This window comes from Myxocyprinus asiaticus, chromosome 36, assembly GCF_019703515.2.
Source record: "Myxocyprinus asiaticus isolate MX2 ecotype Aquarium Trade chromosome 36, UBuf_Myxa_2, whole genome shotgun sequence".
In the NCBI taxonomy this organism is placed as follows: Eukaryota; Metazoa; Chordata; class Actinopteri; order Cypriniformes; family Catostomidae; genus Myxocyprinus; species Myxocyprinus asiaticus.
The window spans coordinates 33,454,944-33,468,995 of record NC_059379.1 but is presented as its reverse complement, the minus strand read 5'-3'; the positions used below and the strand labels follow the sequence as shown (position 1 = coordinate 33,468,995).

Below are 14,052 nucleotides of genomic sequence, written 5' to 3'. Positions count from 1 at the left end.
TATTATTATTATTATTATTATTATTATTATTATTTACCTTGCATAGTTCTGTTCATGGTTTTAAGGATAAGGGCATACCACACAAACTGCCCATATTGACATCTGCCTAATTTGGCTAGCTTCTACCAAGTGGCAGATGCATTTGCACCTAAATACTGTCAACATTAAAATATATGGGAATATCTTTCCTAACTATGCATTCGCCTTTGATTGATGGATTGTTGCATTTAGCTATGTTTTTTTTTTTTTTTTTTTTGCTGTCTGTGCTTTTATCAAAACAGACCTGTGTCCCAATGTTGGATCTCCACTACAGGTCAACATTAATGGATTTTGCTGATACCGATAAGGTGAACTAAGGTGGTGGGAAAGGCAGATAACCGATTAATTGGCCGATAGTTTTTAAAATCAATTTATAGAATGTAAAAACATTTTTTTATTCTTTCCTTACTATGACGGGCACCGACAAAGAGTCCTAAATGAAGAAAATCTCAGACGCAGTTTATAATTCAACCAAAAATCCCAAAATAACCAGGAAAAAAAATGAAGATTTGGTGCATAATGCGGAACTTTTAAGAATAAACAAGCCCAAAACACACTGAAGAGTCTTACTTTGAAATTACGAAATGGTGAAAAAAACTATCGGCAACTAGCGGCATATATTTTGCTGATAATGATAGTTCCAAAAAGCAACTATCGGGACCGATTAATCGGTAAAACCGATATATCGTATACCTCTAATCTCCACCCACCAACTGTGAACCAATGGTCTAATTTATTGTATCAGTATTATCCGAGAACTCTTTATCTTCAAAAACAGCTAAATGTTCAGAGGACAAAAACTTGGTAATTTCCCTAGAGCAGGACAGAAGTGCTTGGAACACAACTTGTTTAAAGAAAAGCTTTTGTTACCTGAGCTGTCAGACCCTACTGAGGTTGCAAGTTCATCTCAGCATTCTTGTAAAATTTCAATTAATGCAATTTTCAGTTTATCTTAAAAGAAAATATGAAAGCAGAAGTAGTCAAAAACAATTAAGGGTTTCATTAAGCACAGCATGTTACCCAATTACAAACTCAAACCACCCCAATTCACAGAATACATAAAACACTATCCATCAAACTCTCTAATATTACACTTGAAATAAGAAATATGCTTTCCTTTTTTCATATTGTGTTTATAGCCTGAATTAAATTTTTTAATTATTATTGCATGTAAAATTAATGAAGCTTTCTAATTATAGCCAAAGTTACATATTACAAGAAAATATTCTTTTTTTTAAATTTGGTTACTTTAAAATTTTTTAGATTGAAGCCTGAATTATGTTTTTGATTTATGAGTGCATATATAAATTATGAATGTTACTTAATATAAACCAGTGCTCTTACATTGTCAACTTGTTATCTCATTTAAAGGCGGCAGGCAGAGTGTGCAAAAACAGCTAGGATCCAAATGGCTCTTCCGGCCGGCAAAACAGGAGTTGCTGCCACTAACAATCTGTATGAAGAACTCGGTGACAGCACAGTGTAAGTTTAATACCTTCAAAACTCACTTCTTGGTAATGTCTTGGTTTTACAAAACATTACTTGTCCTGCTTACATAACAGGAATACATACACTACACTGCAAGTAAAAATCTGTACGTTGAGGCCTTAAGACATTAAGTGTGACTAAAGCTCTTTTTGTAAATGAAAAAAAGTATGTTACTCTGAAGCTGCATTTGCTTTATATTATATCTCCATTATAAATTATGTAACTTAATGGCCCCATGATTTTAATTCAGAAGACATTTTTTTAATATGACACATAATAAGACCATAAAACTATGTGCCTACCTGTAAAATTATAAAATTAACTTTTTGAGTAGGCTAAATGGAAATTTTAATTTGATCATTAAGATGCTGATTCAGTGTTGTTCTGAGTGCAGTAGTTCTAATTAGTAAAGTTCTAATTATGTATTGTGCTAATAAATAGATATGATATAATGCAACATACTTTTGCTTTTCTTGGGGCTTTGCAAAGCTAGGACATCTGTGCATTTTTTATAAAACCTCTCCTCCAAATTACTAAATATTCTCTTTTTTGACACAATAATTTCTGATGTAAAATGACATGTGTCAGCTCTTCTGACACATTTTGAAACATAGGTATATATTTGTAAAATCACTGGTTTAGCCAAAAAGTTTGCAGGTTTGTTCCCAGGTTAGGGGACCCATAAAGTTACTGACATCACCTTTGTACCCTTGAGCACATATCAGGAGAACTGTCCTTCAGTTACTGTAGTTCAAGTTGCCATGGATAAAATGTGTCTGAAAAAATACCAGGCTCCTGCTAATGCATAGTTTTGGTAAAATAAATAAATAAATAAACATCCTCTCCAAATGCATTAAAGGGGTCATATCTGACATTTGTATAAGTTTATTTTGTTTCCCTTTATTTTGTTGTTCACATATATATTTAGTCATTAATTATTGGCACAAAAACAGTCATAAACATAGCAGCAAATATGTGGGCAAGCACAGCAGCAGTGGACACATTGTACCTTAAGGATGATCCAAAGAATAGCAGACCTCAGATTATATGACAATAAGTTCAAAGGGCCCAACCAGATTTATTTTTAAAATAGGGCTATAACTTTTCACCATCAACAAACTCTTATGGTACCCTGAGGACATGGTCACAAGGTCACTAAGTTTCATTTCATAAGCAAAATTATCACCAAATACAGCTTCACAACCTGTTTAGAGTCTTTACAAACTTGTTTGCAAGTTAAAGAAAATCGGTTTGGAAAATTAAAAATTGGATATAATAATGGGGAATAATGGGATATGAATAATAATATAATTGACCCTTTTTATTATGCATAGTCTGATGATCACCTGACCCAAAGTTGGTGAAGATTAGACAAAGTTTGTGGGAGGAACAGTGAAAAACACAGTTTTCACTTTAATTCAAAATGGCAGATGTTGGAAAAATGGGTATTACTGTGCTTTGTGTTACCCATGGAATCTAAATAGAACCAAAAGACATGCAAAATAATACGAAGGCGATGAGCATATATATGATTTTTTATATGATTTGATATATTATTTTTTGTAAACTGTAGTTGGTGCTGTGCCTAAACTGCTCACATACTCTGTGGGCACATTTGCAATGACACCAAATTCCAAATTGTGGCAAATCTCATTTCAGGAGCATGTGGCTAAAAAGTTATTAGCTAAAATGTACATTGAAATTTTAACCACTGTTGATGCTAAAGGGTTGTAGTTAGAACCCAAAACTTGCATGATAGAAGTTGAGAATCTCTCTTGTGAGTGTGCCAAATTTCATAACTTTTTATCATAGTAGCTTCCATTGACTCCCAATGGACAGGAAAATAAATACAACAACGCAAATTAGATGTCTATTATTTCAGATGCCACTAATTAACCATTGTCCACCATCTCTCTTACTCTCATCATTAGCAAATGGAATAATAGTTTTTTGTTTGTTTGTTTTTCCTGGTGTGTAAACATAATAGCATCCCTCCTACTTCCCACGTGTTCACTGTGACTGAGAGGGCCAGGTTGCTGAACAACTACTTTCCTTTTTTAAAGACCATCACAAACATACTATCATGCTGTTACATATTTGTAATATCGCTTGCATATTTATCTTTTCTTCCTGTCCTTTCTTTCTCATTTCTTGGATATCAGACCAAAGTAAGTAGACAGACATCTGTCTTTTCAATTGTTGTGGACAGAAAAAATAATGCGCAGTTTACTTTAACAATGGTTTAAAGTTATTTGTATTTATGGTTTTACTTGTAGTGTTTGTCAACAAGCTGTTGAAGATTCCTTTCTTGCAATTAGTTGCCTAGCGTTGTGAAAAATAAATGGTTATATTATGGAATCTTACTCTTGATCAGTGGTTTGGGTTAGTGTGATATTAGCTAGTAACTGTATTGCCTTTACTGAAACCTTGTTGTATTGGGTGTTTGTGTAGGATTTGGCTTGCACTGTGTTGTTAGCACTCTAGTCAATCAAGTAGGTGCTTTTCATAGTGGGCTTCTCCTCTCCCAACTCCCATCTACCTTGCTGTTCACATCTTCTGTTAAGCCGAATTTTGTCTCTTTTGCGGTTGTACTGAAAGCAGGGCTAAGAGGTGTGTTCTTCAGGAGAGCGATCGCCAGCGTCTCATTAGCACATTTGCCTCCCGTGCCATCACTGCTCACAAGGAGTCTACTGCTAATGGTATCCTGCTCAACAACTTGCCCAAATCGGAGAGCAACATCACCTTTCTTTCAGATGACAACCCCCTTACTACTACCAACCCCCTGTACCATGATGATGGCCCTGAAAACCAACGTCAGAGGTACCTTCTGGGCATGTATTCACCCTGCACTAAAGGTCTGAGAAAGTCCATCGTGCGCTTCCCATCTTCAAGCTCAGGTCAGTCCTGGACTTTACCTACTAGGCTGCACAAGTGGGAGACCAGTGATGTCTTGCGGGGCCGGAAGGTGGTCATGGACCCAGTTCAGTGGGAGTTGCAGCTGACGAAGTCCGAGTTCAAGGACAGTAAGGAGATGATTGATGGGTATGATGGGCTCGTAGATGAAGACCAAGAGCCCAAGCTGACGGTAAAGGAGCAGGCAAGGCAGTTTGAGCAGCAGGTCCTGGAGGACACGAGACAGAGGCAAGGCCAGGATTCTCGTGGATCACTCTCTTCAGAAATTATTCTCTCTGTTTTCGAGACCCCGCAGTCTTCACTTATGGGACATAACGGCAGACCCCCAGCCATCATCATCACCCAGACTGATGGAACACCTCCACCCAGTCACAAGCCCACACCACCGGTGCTGCGGAAGTACAGCAGAATTGCTAGCTATCCTGATGTAGAGTCCTACGAGGTCAATGTGGAGATCATTCCAGATCCTCCAGATACACCTGCTCCTCTACCACCATCACCCACTCCACCTCCCTCTAGTCCCCCACCTCAGTCCGCACCTGAGCCTCCAACCCCTCCACCTCTTCCCCATGCCACACCTCCACCTCTTCCCCATGCCACACCTCCACCTCCTCCTCCCCTTCCACCTCCATCCCCGGCCTTTTCCCGTCCCATGACTGCTTCTCCATTCGTCCTTCCTGCCCTTCCCTCAGTCTCATCCCTCCGACCAGTGTCCTCACGGCCTCCACCACCTCCGCTACAATCCGAGCCAGAGCCTCCCAAGAGGGAACTCAAGGGGATCCTTAAGAACATCCAGAACATAGCAGATATAGAGAAATCCATTGCCAACATGTACAGTCAAATAGATAAAAAGCAGCAGCCTCTAAAGATTGTCCCCAAACCACAAGTGTCTGTCAAATCAGAGGTGGAGCCTATACAGGAAGCACCCCCACCACCACAGCCCAATCCAAACATGAACTCATTGGTGGAAGAGCTGGAGAAACGCTTCCCATCTCAATCCACTGTCCTGTGACACTCTCTTTGTCCATGTTGCTATTTCTTTCTTAGGGGGTGTTCACACTAAACATTCTAGCATTAAGAGACAGGTAGCCAGAGCGCAGCTAAATTAAACAGAAGGATTGCTTATAGGCATATTAAATTCCATACACCTTTGCTAATATAAACACTTAATACTCTTGTCTATATGTAAATATTATACCCTGCCTCCAGATTCATCTGATTGGTCCATTGTTTTAAAACTGACATTGATCTGTTGCACAGCTTGTCACTGCATCTTAAATGTGCATTGCTTATGGTATGAGATGCTAAAAAAAAACCACTGTAATGCCCGAAGACATGAGTTTTGCATATTAGTATATAGTAGAGTTGGGGTACTTGAGTTCATACCAGTTTTAATGGACTTGGACTTGTCACGGACTCGGATGCATTTTTACTTGGACTTGACTCGGGCCTTTGGGATTTTTTTGAGTCCATGGCATTTGATTTATGATGCAATGAACAAAATAAATAAATAAAAATAACAAAACAGAAATAAATGGACACTCTGTCTGCAAGCAGTTTTAGCACCCCCTGATGTCGTAGACGTAGCCAGAGTTTGTTTCACCATGTTGAGCAAACACACCTGAGAGCAGCACACTCAGTCCACCAATACAGTTGAATGTTATTACGGAGACTTCTGTATAACACTGATTACCGAGGTGGCTGGCATGACGAACACATAAAGACAGGTATGTAGCCAATGTACTAGAAACTACAAGCCAGTTTCACACAGCAGGGGACCTGACAACTGGTAAAATTGCACACAGCATTTGTGCAGCCAAGACGGTGCTTGCATCGTGGTTTTATCGTGGTTAAGAACTTCATTAAGTCAAGTTACCCACATCATGTCTCTCACAGTTTACTAAAACAACATATTAAAAAAAAAAAAATCTGAAAAATATTATTAATATTGGACTATTAAGTCTTTTTAGGTGTAATGTATCCACACGTTTAGGCATCTGTAGTCTCTTATGGTCCACGCAGTGTTGTCAGCTTGAACTGGTCCTTGATCAATTAACTGTAACTTTTTAAATAGTTTGGAAAAAAATTTTTATTGCTAAAGCAGACTGCAACTCTGAAAAAAGATAAACAGCACCTATTTATTGTTTTTCTGTTTTAAAAGCATTGACGAGCTGCTTAAAATATGTTCTTTACAGTTTTTCCACAATAAAATGCACAATGAAGTATGAAGTTATTTTGGCAGCAAAATGTTTTGTTTATAATTGAATTATAGATTGGGTGACCAGACGTCCCAATTTATTACACAGGACAGTTCTGGTTTTTGGTAGGGTCACTGATTTTTTCTTCTTTTTTTTTTTCCTTTTTTTTTTCTTTTTTTCTTTTTATCCCCCTTTCTCCGAATTTGGAATACCCAATTCCCACTACTTGGTAGGTCCTTGTGGTGGCGCGGTAACACCTCAATCCGGGTGGTGCTGGAGAAGTCTCAGTTGCTTCTGTTTCTGAGATAGTCAATCCGCATGTCTTATCATGTGGCTCATTGTGCATGACACCGCAAAGACTCCCAGCATATGGAGGCTCATGCTACCCTCCGCGATCCACGCACAACTTACCACGTGCCCCATTGAGAGCAAGAACCACTAATCATGACCACAAGGAGGTTACCCCATGTGACTCTACCCTCCCTAGCAACTGGGCCAATTTGTTTGCTTAGGAGACCTGGCTGGAGTCACTCAGCACACCCTGGATTCGAACTCGCGAGTCCAGGGGTGGTAGTCAGCATCAATACTCGCTGAGCTACCCAGGCCCCCTGATTTTTTCTTCTTAAATTAAATCTTCTCCAATATTGTCTCTGGTATCGTTTGCAGAGAAGAAAATCAATTTTGTTGTGTTGCACATTGATTTGATGATACATTCTAGTCTTCAGCAAATCAACTGAAATGTATCTGGTTACCATGGTAATGATGTCATGCGCTTAGCACTTGAACTCTATGTCACCCTGTCAGTAGTGTAACTTTTCAGCGAGTACTACTTTGTTGACTCATTATTTTCCCAAACCAGTTGGCAGATAGAGACAAAATAATTCTCATTATGTATTATTTCTTTAGATAGGGATAATTTTAGATAAAACTAAATTAAACTGAAAGGACAAATTGAAAATGAAGTAGAAATAAAAAACAAAATTAAAATTCGAAAAAAAATTATAACTCCGGTTGTAATGAATAATTGCAGCTTTCAGTTTCTTTAGTCTATATTTGAGTGGAGGGGAAAAAGCAACAAATAACTGAAATGTCAACAGAATGCACTAAGAAGTGTGTTGAAGGAGAGTTTTGTCTTCATACACCTAAAGCATATGCTCTCATTCTGAAATCACTTTCAAGTTTGTTCAGCAGGAAACTATTCATAAAATATAAAGGTGTTTTTGTTACATTTATATTGACAATTGTGTTTTCTTAGTTGTGAAAGTTAAAATAAGCTTAAAATATTGATGTTGAGTTTACGGTTACAATTTAAATTCAGATTCATGAACAGATTCATTCAGACTCGACTCAGACTCTGCCTGTTATGGACTCGGTCTTAAGTCAGACTCGTTCCCTTTTGGACTCGGACTCAACTCAGTCTCAATTGTTTAGTGACTCGGACTTGACTCGGACTCGACTAAGGTGGACTTGAACCCAAAATTAGTATATAGACCAACAATTAAAGTGTCTGGTGTGAACAGCCCTTAAAATTATCATCACTATAATGTTGTCATCTTTGCTTTTTGTTTATCATTGTGTTTCATCTTACTGTAACACAATATTCAAGTGTTTGTTCTTTACTGTTTTTGTAAAATAAGCATTTTTTAATTGGTCTGTAAAAGTTGTGCAAATATGTTTTATTATTTAGATTAGTTAAGCCAGGGTTTATATTTTACCCCTATAAACTGTGTTTTAGAATTCAAAAGACTGTTATTTACTCATAGGAATTACAGTATCTTATTAATTTGCTCTAATATTGGGCTATAAGTTACCGTCACTGGATGGGATAAATATCCTCTATAAAGCTTTGCTCTGAGGCACACTACATGTGCTCACCTCTCATTTTCTTTTCTTTCTTTTTTTCTGAGTCAGCACAGCATTTTTGGCCACATTTACTGTCTTCAAGTTCCATTTTTTTCCACCGATATGTGGTACAGATTGGATCTTGTTGCATGTGCATAAACAGCAAAAACTCATTAGATTATAAGATCGGTTAGGGCAGTTTTAAAATACAGATCTCATGATATTCAGTAATCTCATCAATCATAACTAATTTCCTTCTTCATTCGGAAGGTTTCGTCAATAATAAATACATGATAAATTATCACTTGTCTCTCAGGTAATGATAGTGAATGCATAGGAATTCCTATTTGTGAATCAAGGAGGGAGTACACACATATAATCATTTACACATGCACAATAAGAGTTTTTTTTTCTTCTTTTTTTTCTGATGAACAATTTTTATTGATTCACATATTGAACACAGAAAAGCAAAACATATATACACAGAATCAACAATTAACACCCACTATTACCCCTCCCCCTCCCAACCCTCAGCCCCCAGCCCCACCCTGGCCCCCAACAACATCCCAGTGGTCATACATGATTATAGACACACACACACACACACACACACACACACACACACACACAATAATAATAATAATAATATATATATATATATATATATATATATATATATATATATATATATATATATATATATATATATATATACAGGTGCATCTCAATAAATTAGAATGTCGTGGAAAAGTTCATTTATTTCAGTAATTCAACTCAAATTGTGAAACTCGTGTATTAAATAAATTCAATGCACACAGACTGAAGTAGTTTAAGTCTTTGGTTCTTTTAATTGTGATGATTTTGGCTCACATTTAACAAAAACCCACCAATTCACTATCTCGAAAAATTAGAATATGGTGACATGCCAATCAGCTAATCAACTCAAAACACCTGCAAAGGTTTCCTGAGCCTTCAAAATGGTCTCTCAGTTTGGTTCACTAGGCTACACAATCATGGGGAAGACTGCTGATCTGACAGTTGTCCAGAAGACAATCATTGACACCCTTCACAAGAAGGGTAAGCCACAAACATTCATTGCCAAAGAAGCTGGCTGTTCACAGAGTGCTGTATCCAAGCATGTTAACAGAAAGTTGAGTGGAAGGAAAAAGTGTGGAAGAAAAAGATGCACAACCAACCAAGAGAACCGCAGCCTTATGATTGTCAAGCAAAATCGATTCAAGAATTTGGGTGAACTTCACAAGGAATGGACTGAGGCTGGGGTCAAGGCATCAAGAGCCACAACACACAGACATGTCAAGGAATTTGGCTACAGTTGTCGTATTCCTCTTGTCAAGCCACTCCTGAACCACAGACAATGTCAGAGGCGTCTTACCTGGGCTAAGGAGAAGAAGAACTGGACTGTTGCCCAGTGTTCCAAAGTCCTCTTTTCAGATGAGAGCAAGTTTTGTATTTCATTTGGAAACCAAGGTCCTAGAGTCTGGAGGAAGGGTGGAGAAGCTCATAGCCCAAGTTGCTTGAAGTCCAGTGTTAAGTTTCCACAGTCTGTGATGATTTGGGGTGCAATGTCATCTGCTGGTGTTGGTCCATTGTGTTTTTTGAAAACCAAAGTCACTGCACCCGTTTACCAAGACATTTTGGAGCACTTCATGCTTCCTTCTGCTGACCAGCTTTTTAAAGATGCTGATTTCATTTTCCAGCAGGATTTGGCACCTGCCCACACTGCCAAAAGCACCAAAAGTTGGTTAAATGACCATGGTGTTGGTGTGCTTGACTGGCCAGCAAACTCACCAGACCTGAACCCCGTAGAGAATCTATGGGGTATTGTCAAGAGGAAAATGAGAAACAAGAGACCAAAAAATGCAGATGAGCTGAAGGCCACTGTCAAAGAAACCTGGGCTTCCATACCACCTCAGCAGTGCCACAAACTGATCACCTCCATGCCACGCCGAATTGAGGCAGTAATTAAAGCAAAAGGAGCCCCTACCAAGTATTGAGTACATATACAGTAAATGAACATACTTTCCAGAAGGCCAACAATTCACTAAAAATGTTTTTTTATTGGTCTTATGATGTATTGTAATTTGTTGAGATAGTGAATTGGTGGGTTTTTGTTAAATGTGAGCCAAAATCATCACAATTAAAAGAACCAAAGACTTAAACTACTTCAGTCTGTGTGCATTGAATTTATTTAATACACGAGTTTCACAATTTGAGTTGAATTACTGAAATAAATGAACTTTTCCACGACATTCTAATTTATTGAGATGCACCTGTATATATATATATATATATATATAATAACCACACACATTGACAACTACACCTGCCCCATTTCCCCACAAACAAGTCCAATTTCCCCAGTCTTCTAAATGACCCTTCTTCAAAGGCCGCCACCCTACCCATCTCCGAGCACCACTCCTGGAATGAGGGCGCTCCAGCCGACCTCCAACCACTTAAATCTATCTGTCTGGCAATCAAGACACTGGTTAGGACCCAACTCTTTATGTGTCTGTTCTCTATATTGATGGCCGCCCCATCGCCCAAAATACAGAGTCTTGGGCAAAATTAAACTCGAGTGCCCGATACGTCACACACAAAACTCTGAACCTTCAACCAAAATTCTTGGATCTTAACACACCACCAAAAGAAATGGGTTGTGTCTCCATCCTCTGATTGGCATTGCCAGCAGGTGGGTGTGTCTTTAAAACCAAGCCTATACAATCTAGAGGGGGTCCAATAGAATCGATGTAAAATTTGTTTGAATTGCATAAGGCGCACCCTTGTGTCTCTAGACACAGACTTGATGTTTTTTAGAATCCTAGCCCACATTTCCACCTCCAATATCAAGTTTAAATCTTTCTCCCGTAGTCTCTTGTTAGAAGTTAAAGCTCCATCCCCCAGACTCTGAATTAGTAGGGAGTAATACACTGATGCCTCATGACTTTTTCCAAAAGCAGTAATCACCCCTCCCAGAGTGTCTGCCACTTTAGGTGGGTGTATGCTACTCCCAAAAATAGTACAGAGCAGGTGGCGCAGCTGTAAATAACTAAAGAACTGAGATCTGTGAATCCCAAAATGTTGAACCAAATTTTCAAATGATCTCAACATTCTGCTCTCATATAGGTCACCGAGTGTAGTAACTCCCCTCACTATCCACTCTGTCCAGCAGAAAGGGGACTTATTAATACATAATTTTGGGTTCAGCTATATGCTCGAGGCAACATTTAAATAAATGTCCGAATTAAACACTCTGGACACCTTAATTTCTCCAGTTAGTTTTATAGAAAGGCTTTGTAATGGCGAAATAGGGGCAAGAAATTCCTGTTCAGTACAAAACCAGGGAGGGGCTCTCTCAGGTGGAAGTGACCAATGATCCAAATGTCTGAGACCGAACGCATAATAATAAAACAAAATCTTGGGTAGGCCTAGCCCACCTTTGGCATATGCAGCTTACTGAAATGTAATCTGGGACGTTTACCATTCCAAAGGAAGGACTTCGCTATGCTATCAAATTGCTTGAAGTAAGAGAAGGGGACATATATGTGGAGAGACTGTAGCAGGTAGTTGAATTTTGGAATACAATTCATTCTAATAACATTAACCTTCCCAATCATCGATAAATGTAATGAAGCCCACTTGCCCACATCGCTTGAAAACAATTTTATTAAAGGGTCAAAATTAACTCTAACTAAATCACACAAATTTGCTGGGAATAAAATACCCAAATACTTAATGCTCTGTTTGGGCCACTGAAAGGCGCCTGGCTGAAAAGCTGTTATCGGGCAGTACGCTGTCAGAGCCAAAGCTTTGGATTTAGACCAATTAACTCTGTATCCTGAGAACATAAAAAAGGAATGAATAATTCTGTGGAGACGAGGCATAGATCTAGTAGGGTCGGAGACGAATAATAAAATATAATTTGCGTGAAGCAAAAGTTTATGCACCACACCTCCCACCATCACCCCTGGAAAATCATCCTCCTTTCTTATCGTGGCTGATAATAGTTCCAGGGCAAGACAGAACAATAATGGGGAAATCCATTTGTTTGTACCGCCGCTACTGGGTGTCTATAAAGTAACTTAATCCATCCAATAAATGTATACCTGAACCCGTACATTTCCAAAATCTTAAAAAGATAATCCCGTTCTACCATATCAAACGCCTTTTCGGCGTCAAGTGAAATGGCAGCGACTGGAGTCTGATCATTTGCCACTGACCACATGATATTGATGAAACGCATAATGTTATCAGAAGAGCTACGGCCCCGAATAAACCCCACCTGGTCTATATGTATAAGAGATGTCATAACTTTATTTAATCGGTTAGCCAAAATTTTTGACAATATTTTAACGTCTAGCTGGATCAGAGAAATTGGATGGTAACTCTTACACTGGCTTGGATCTTTGTCCTTTTTAGGAATCAGACTGAGCCGGGCTTGTGTCATGTTTGTTGGAAGCTTTCCATTCTTTAATGATTCCGTATAAACTTCTAGCAAAAGTGGAGCCAATTCTGTAGCATAAGATCTAAAAAACTCAGTGGCAAAGCCATCTGGCCCCAGAGCCTTACCTGTAGGCAAGGCCTTAATTACCTCGCCCAGCTCCTCCAAGGTTATCTCAGAATCAGGAGAATTTTTTTGCTCGTTCGTCAGTTTAGGGATTTCTAATGGTTTCACAAAGTTTCTAATATCTTTATCAGTAGACAAAGATGTGGAACTATAGAGATCAAGATAGAATTATTTAAAAGCATTATTAATATCAATGGCTGAGGTAAATATTTCACCACCAGCAGATTTCACTGAGGGAATGGTAGAAAAAGACTCTCTCTGTTTTATATATCTAGCCAAAAGCTTCCCTGCTTTGTCCCCCAACTCAAAGTATGACTGTCTTGCCCTGAATAGCCAAAACTCCACCTTCCGTGACAAAATAGTATTATATCTATATTTCAATTGGGTCAGTTCTCTGAGGCCATCAGACGACATTCGGCGCTTCAGCTCTGCCTCAGCACTTTTAATATTCCCTTCCAACTCAACGAGTTCTTGTGCTTTGGATTTTTTGATGAATGAGGCATACTGTATGATCCAACCCCTAAGAACCGCCTTAAGTGCCTCCCAAGCCACGCCCACAGAGGATACTGAGGACCAGTTGGTCTCCATATAAACACTGATTTCAGCCTTTAACATTTGTTGGAATTCAGGATTTTGCAAAAGGGATACATTAAAGCACCAACTATATGATTTATTTTTCTCCATATGTGGCAATGCCTCTAAACTCACCAGGGTGTGATCTGTGAATAAAATGTTTCCAATTGAGCAATCAACAACTGATGAAATGAGGGACTTAGATATAAAAAAAATTTATTCTAGAATAAATCTTATGGATTGATGAAAAAAATTTATAGTCCCTACCGGATGGGTTCAAAAGTCTCCAAATATGTGTAAGACCAAGATTTTTACACATCCTGTGAAGCGTCAGTGTTGGTCTAGGGGGCTTACACACTTTTGCTTCACTATGATCAAGGACTGAGTCCATCAAAAGATTAAAGTCTCCTCCCA

General features: G+C 38.6%; 1 protein-coding gene across 1 annotated transcript in view; it reads left to right on the top strand.

The window, feature by feature from the left end:
- pcdh15b (protocadherin-related 15b) overlaps positions 1-14,052 on the top strand; it is a 423,399-nt gene that overhangs the window by 385,251 nt on the left and 24,096 nt on the right. Inside the window, exon 33 of the mRNA XM_051673714.1 lies at positions 1,411-1,521. Within this exon, the coding sequence (XP_051529674.1) occupies positions 1,411-1,521 (111 nt within the window). The remainder of the gene's footprint in view (positions 1-1,410; positions 1,522-14,052) is intronic.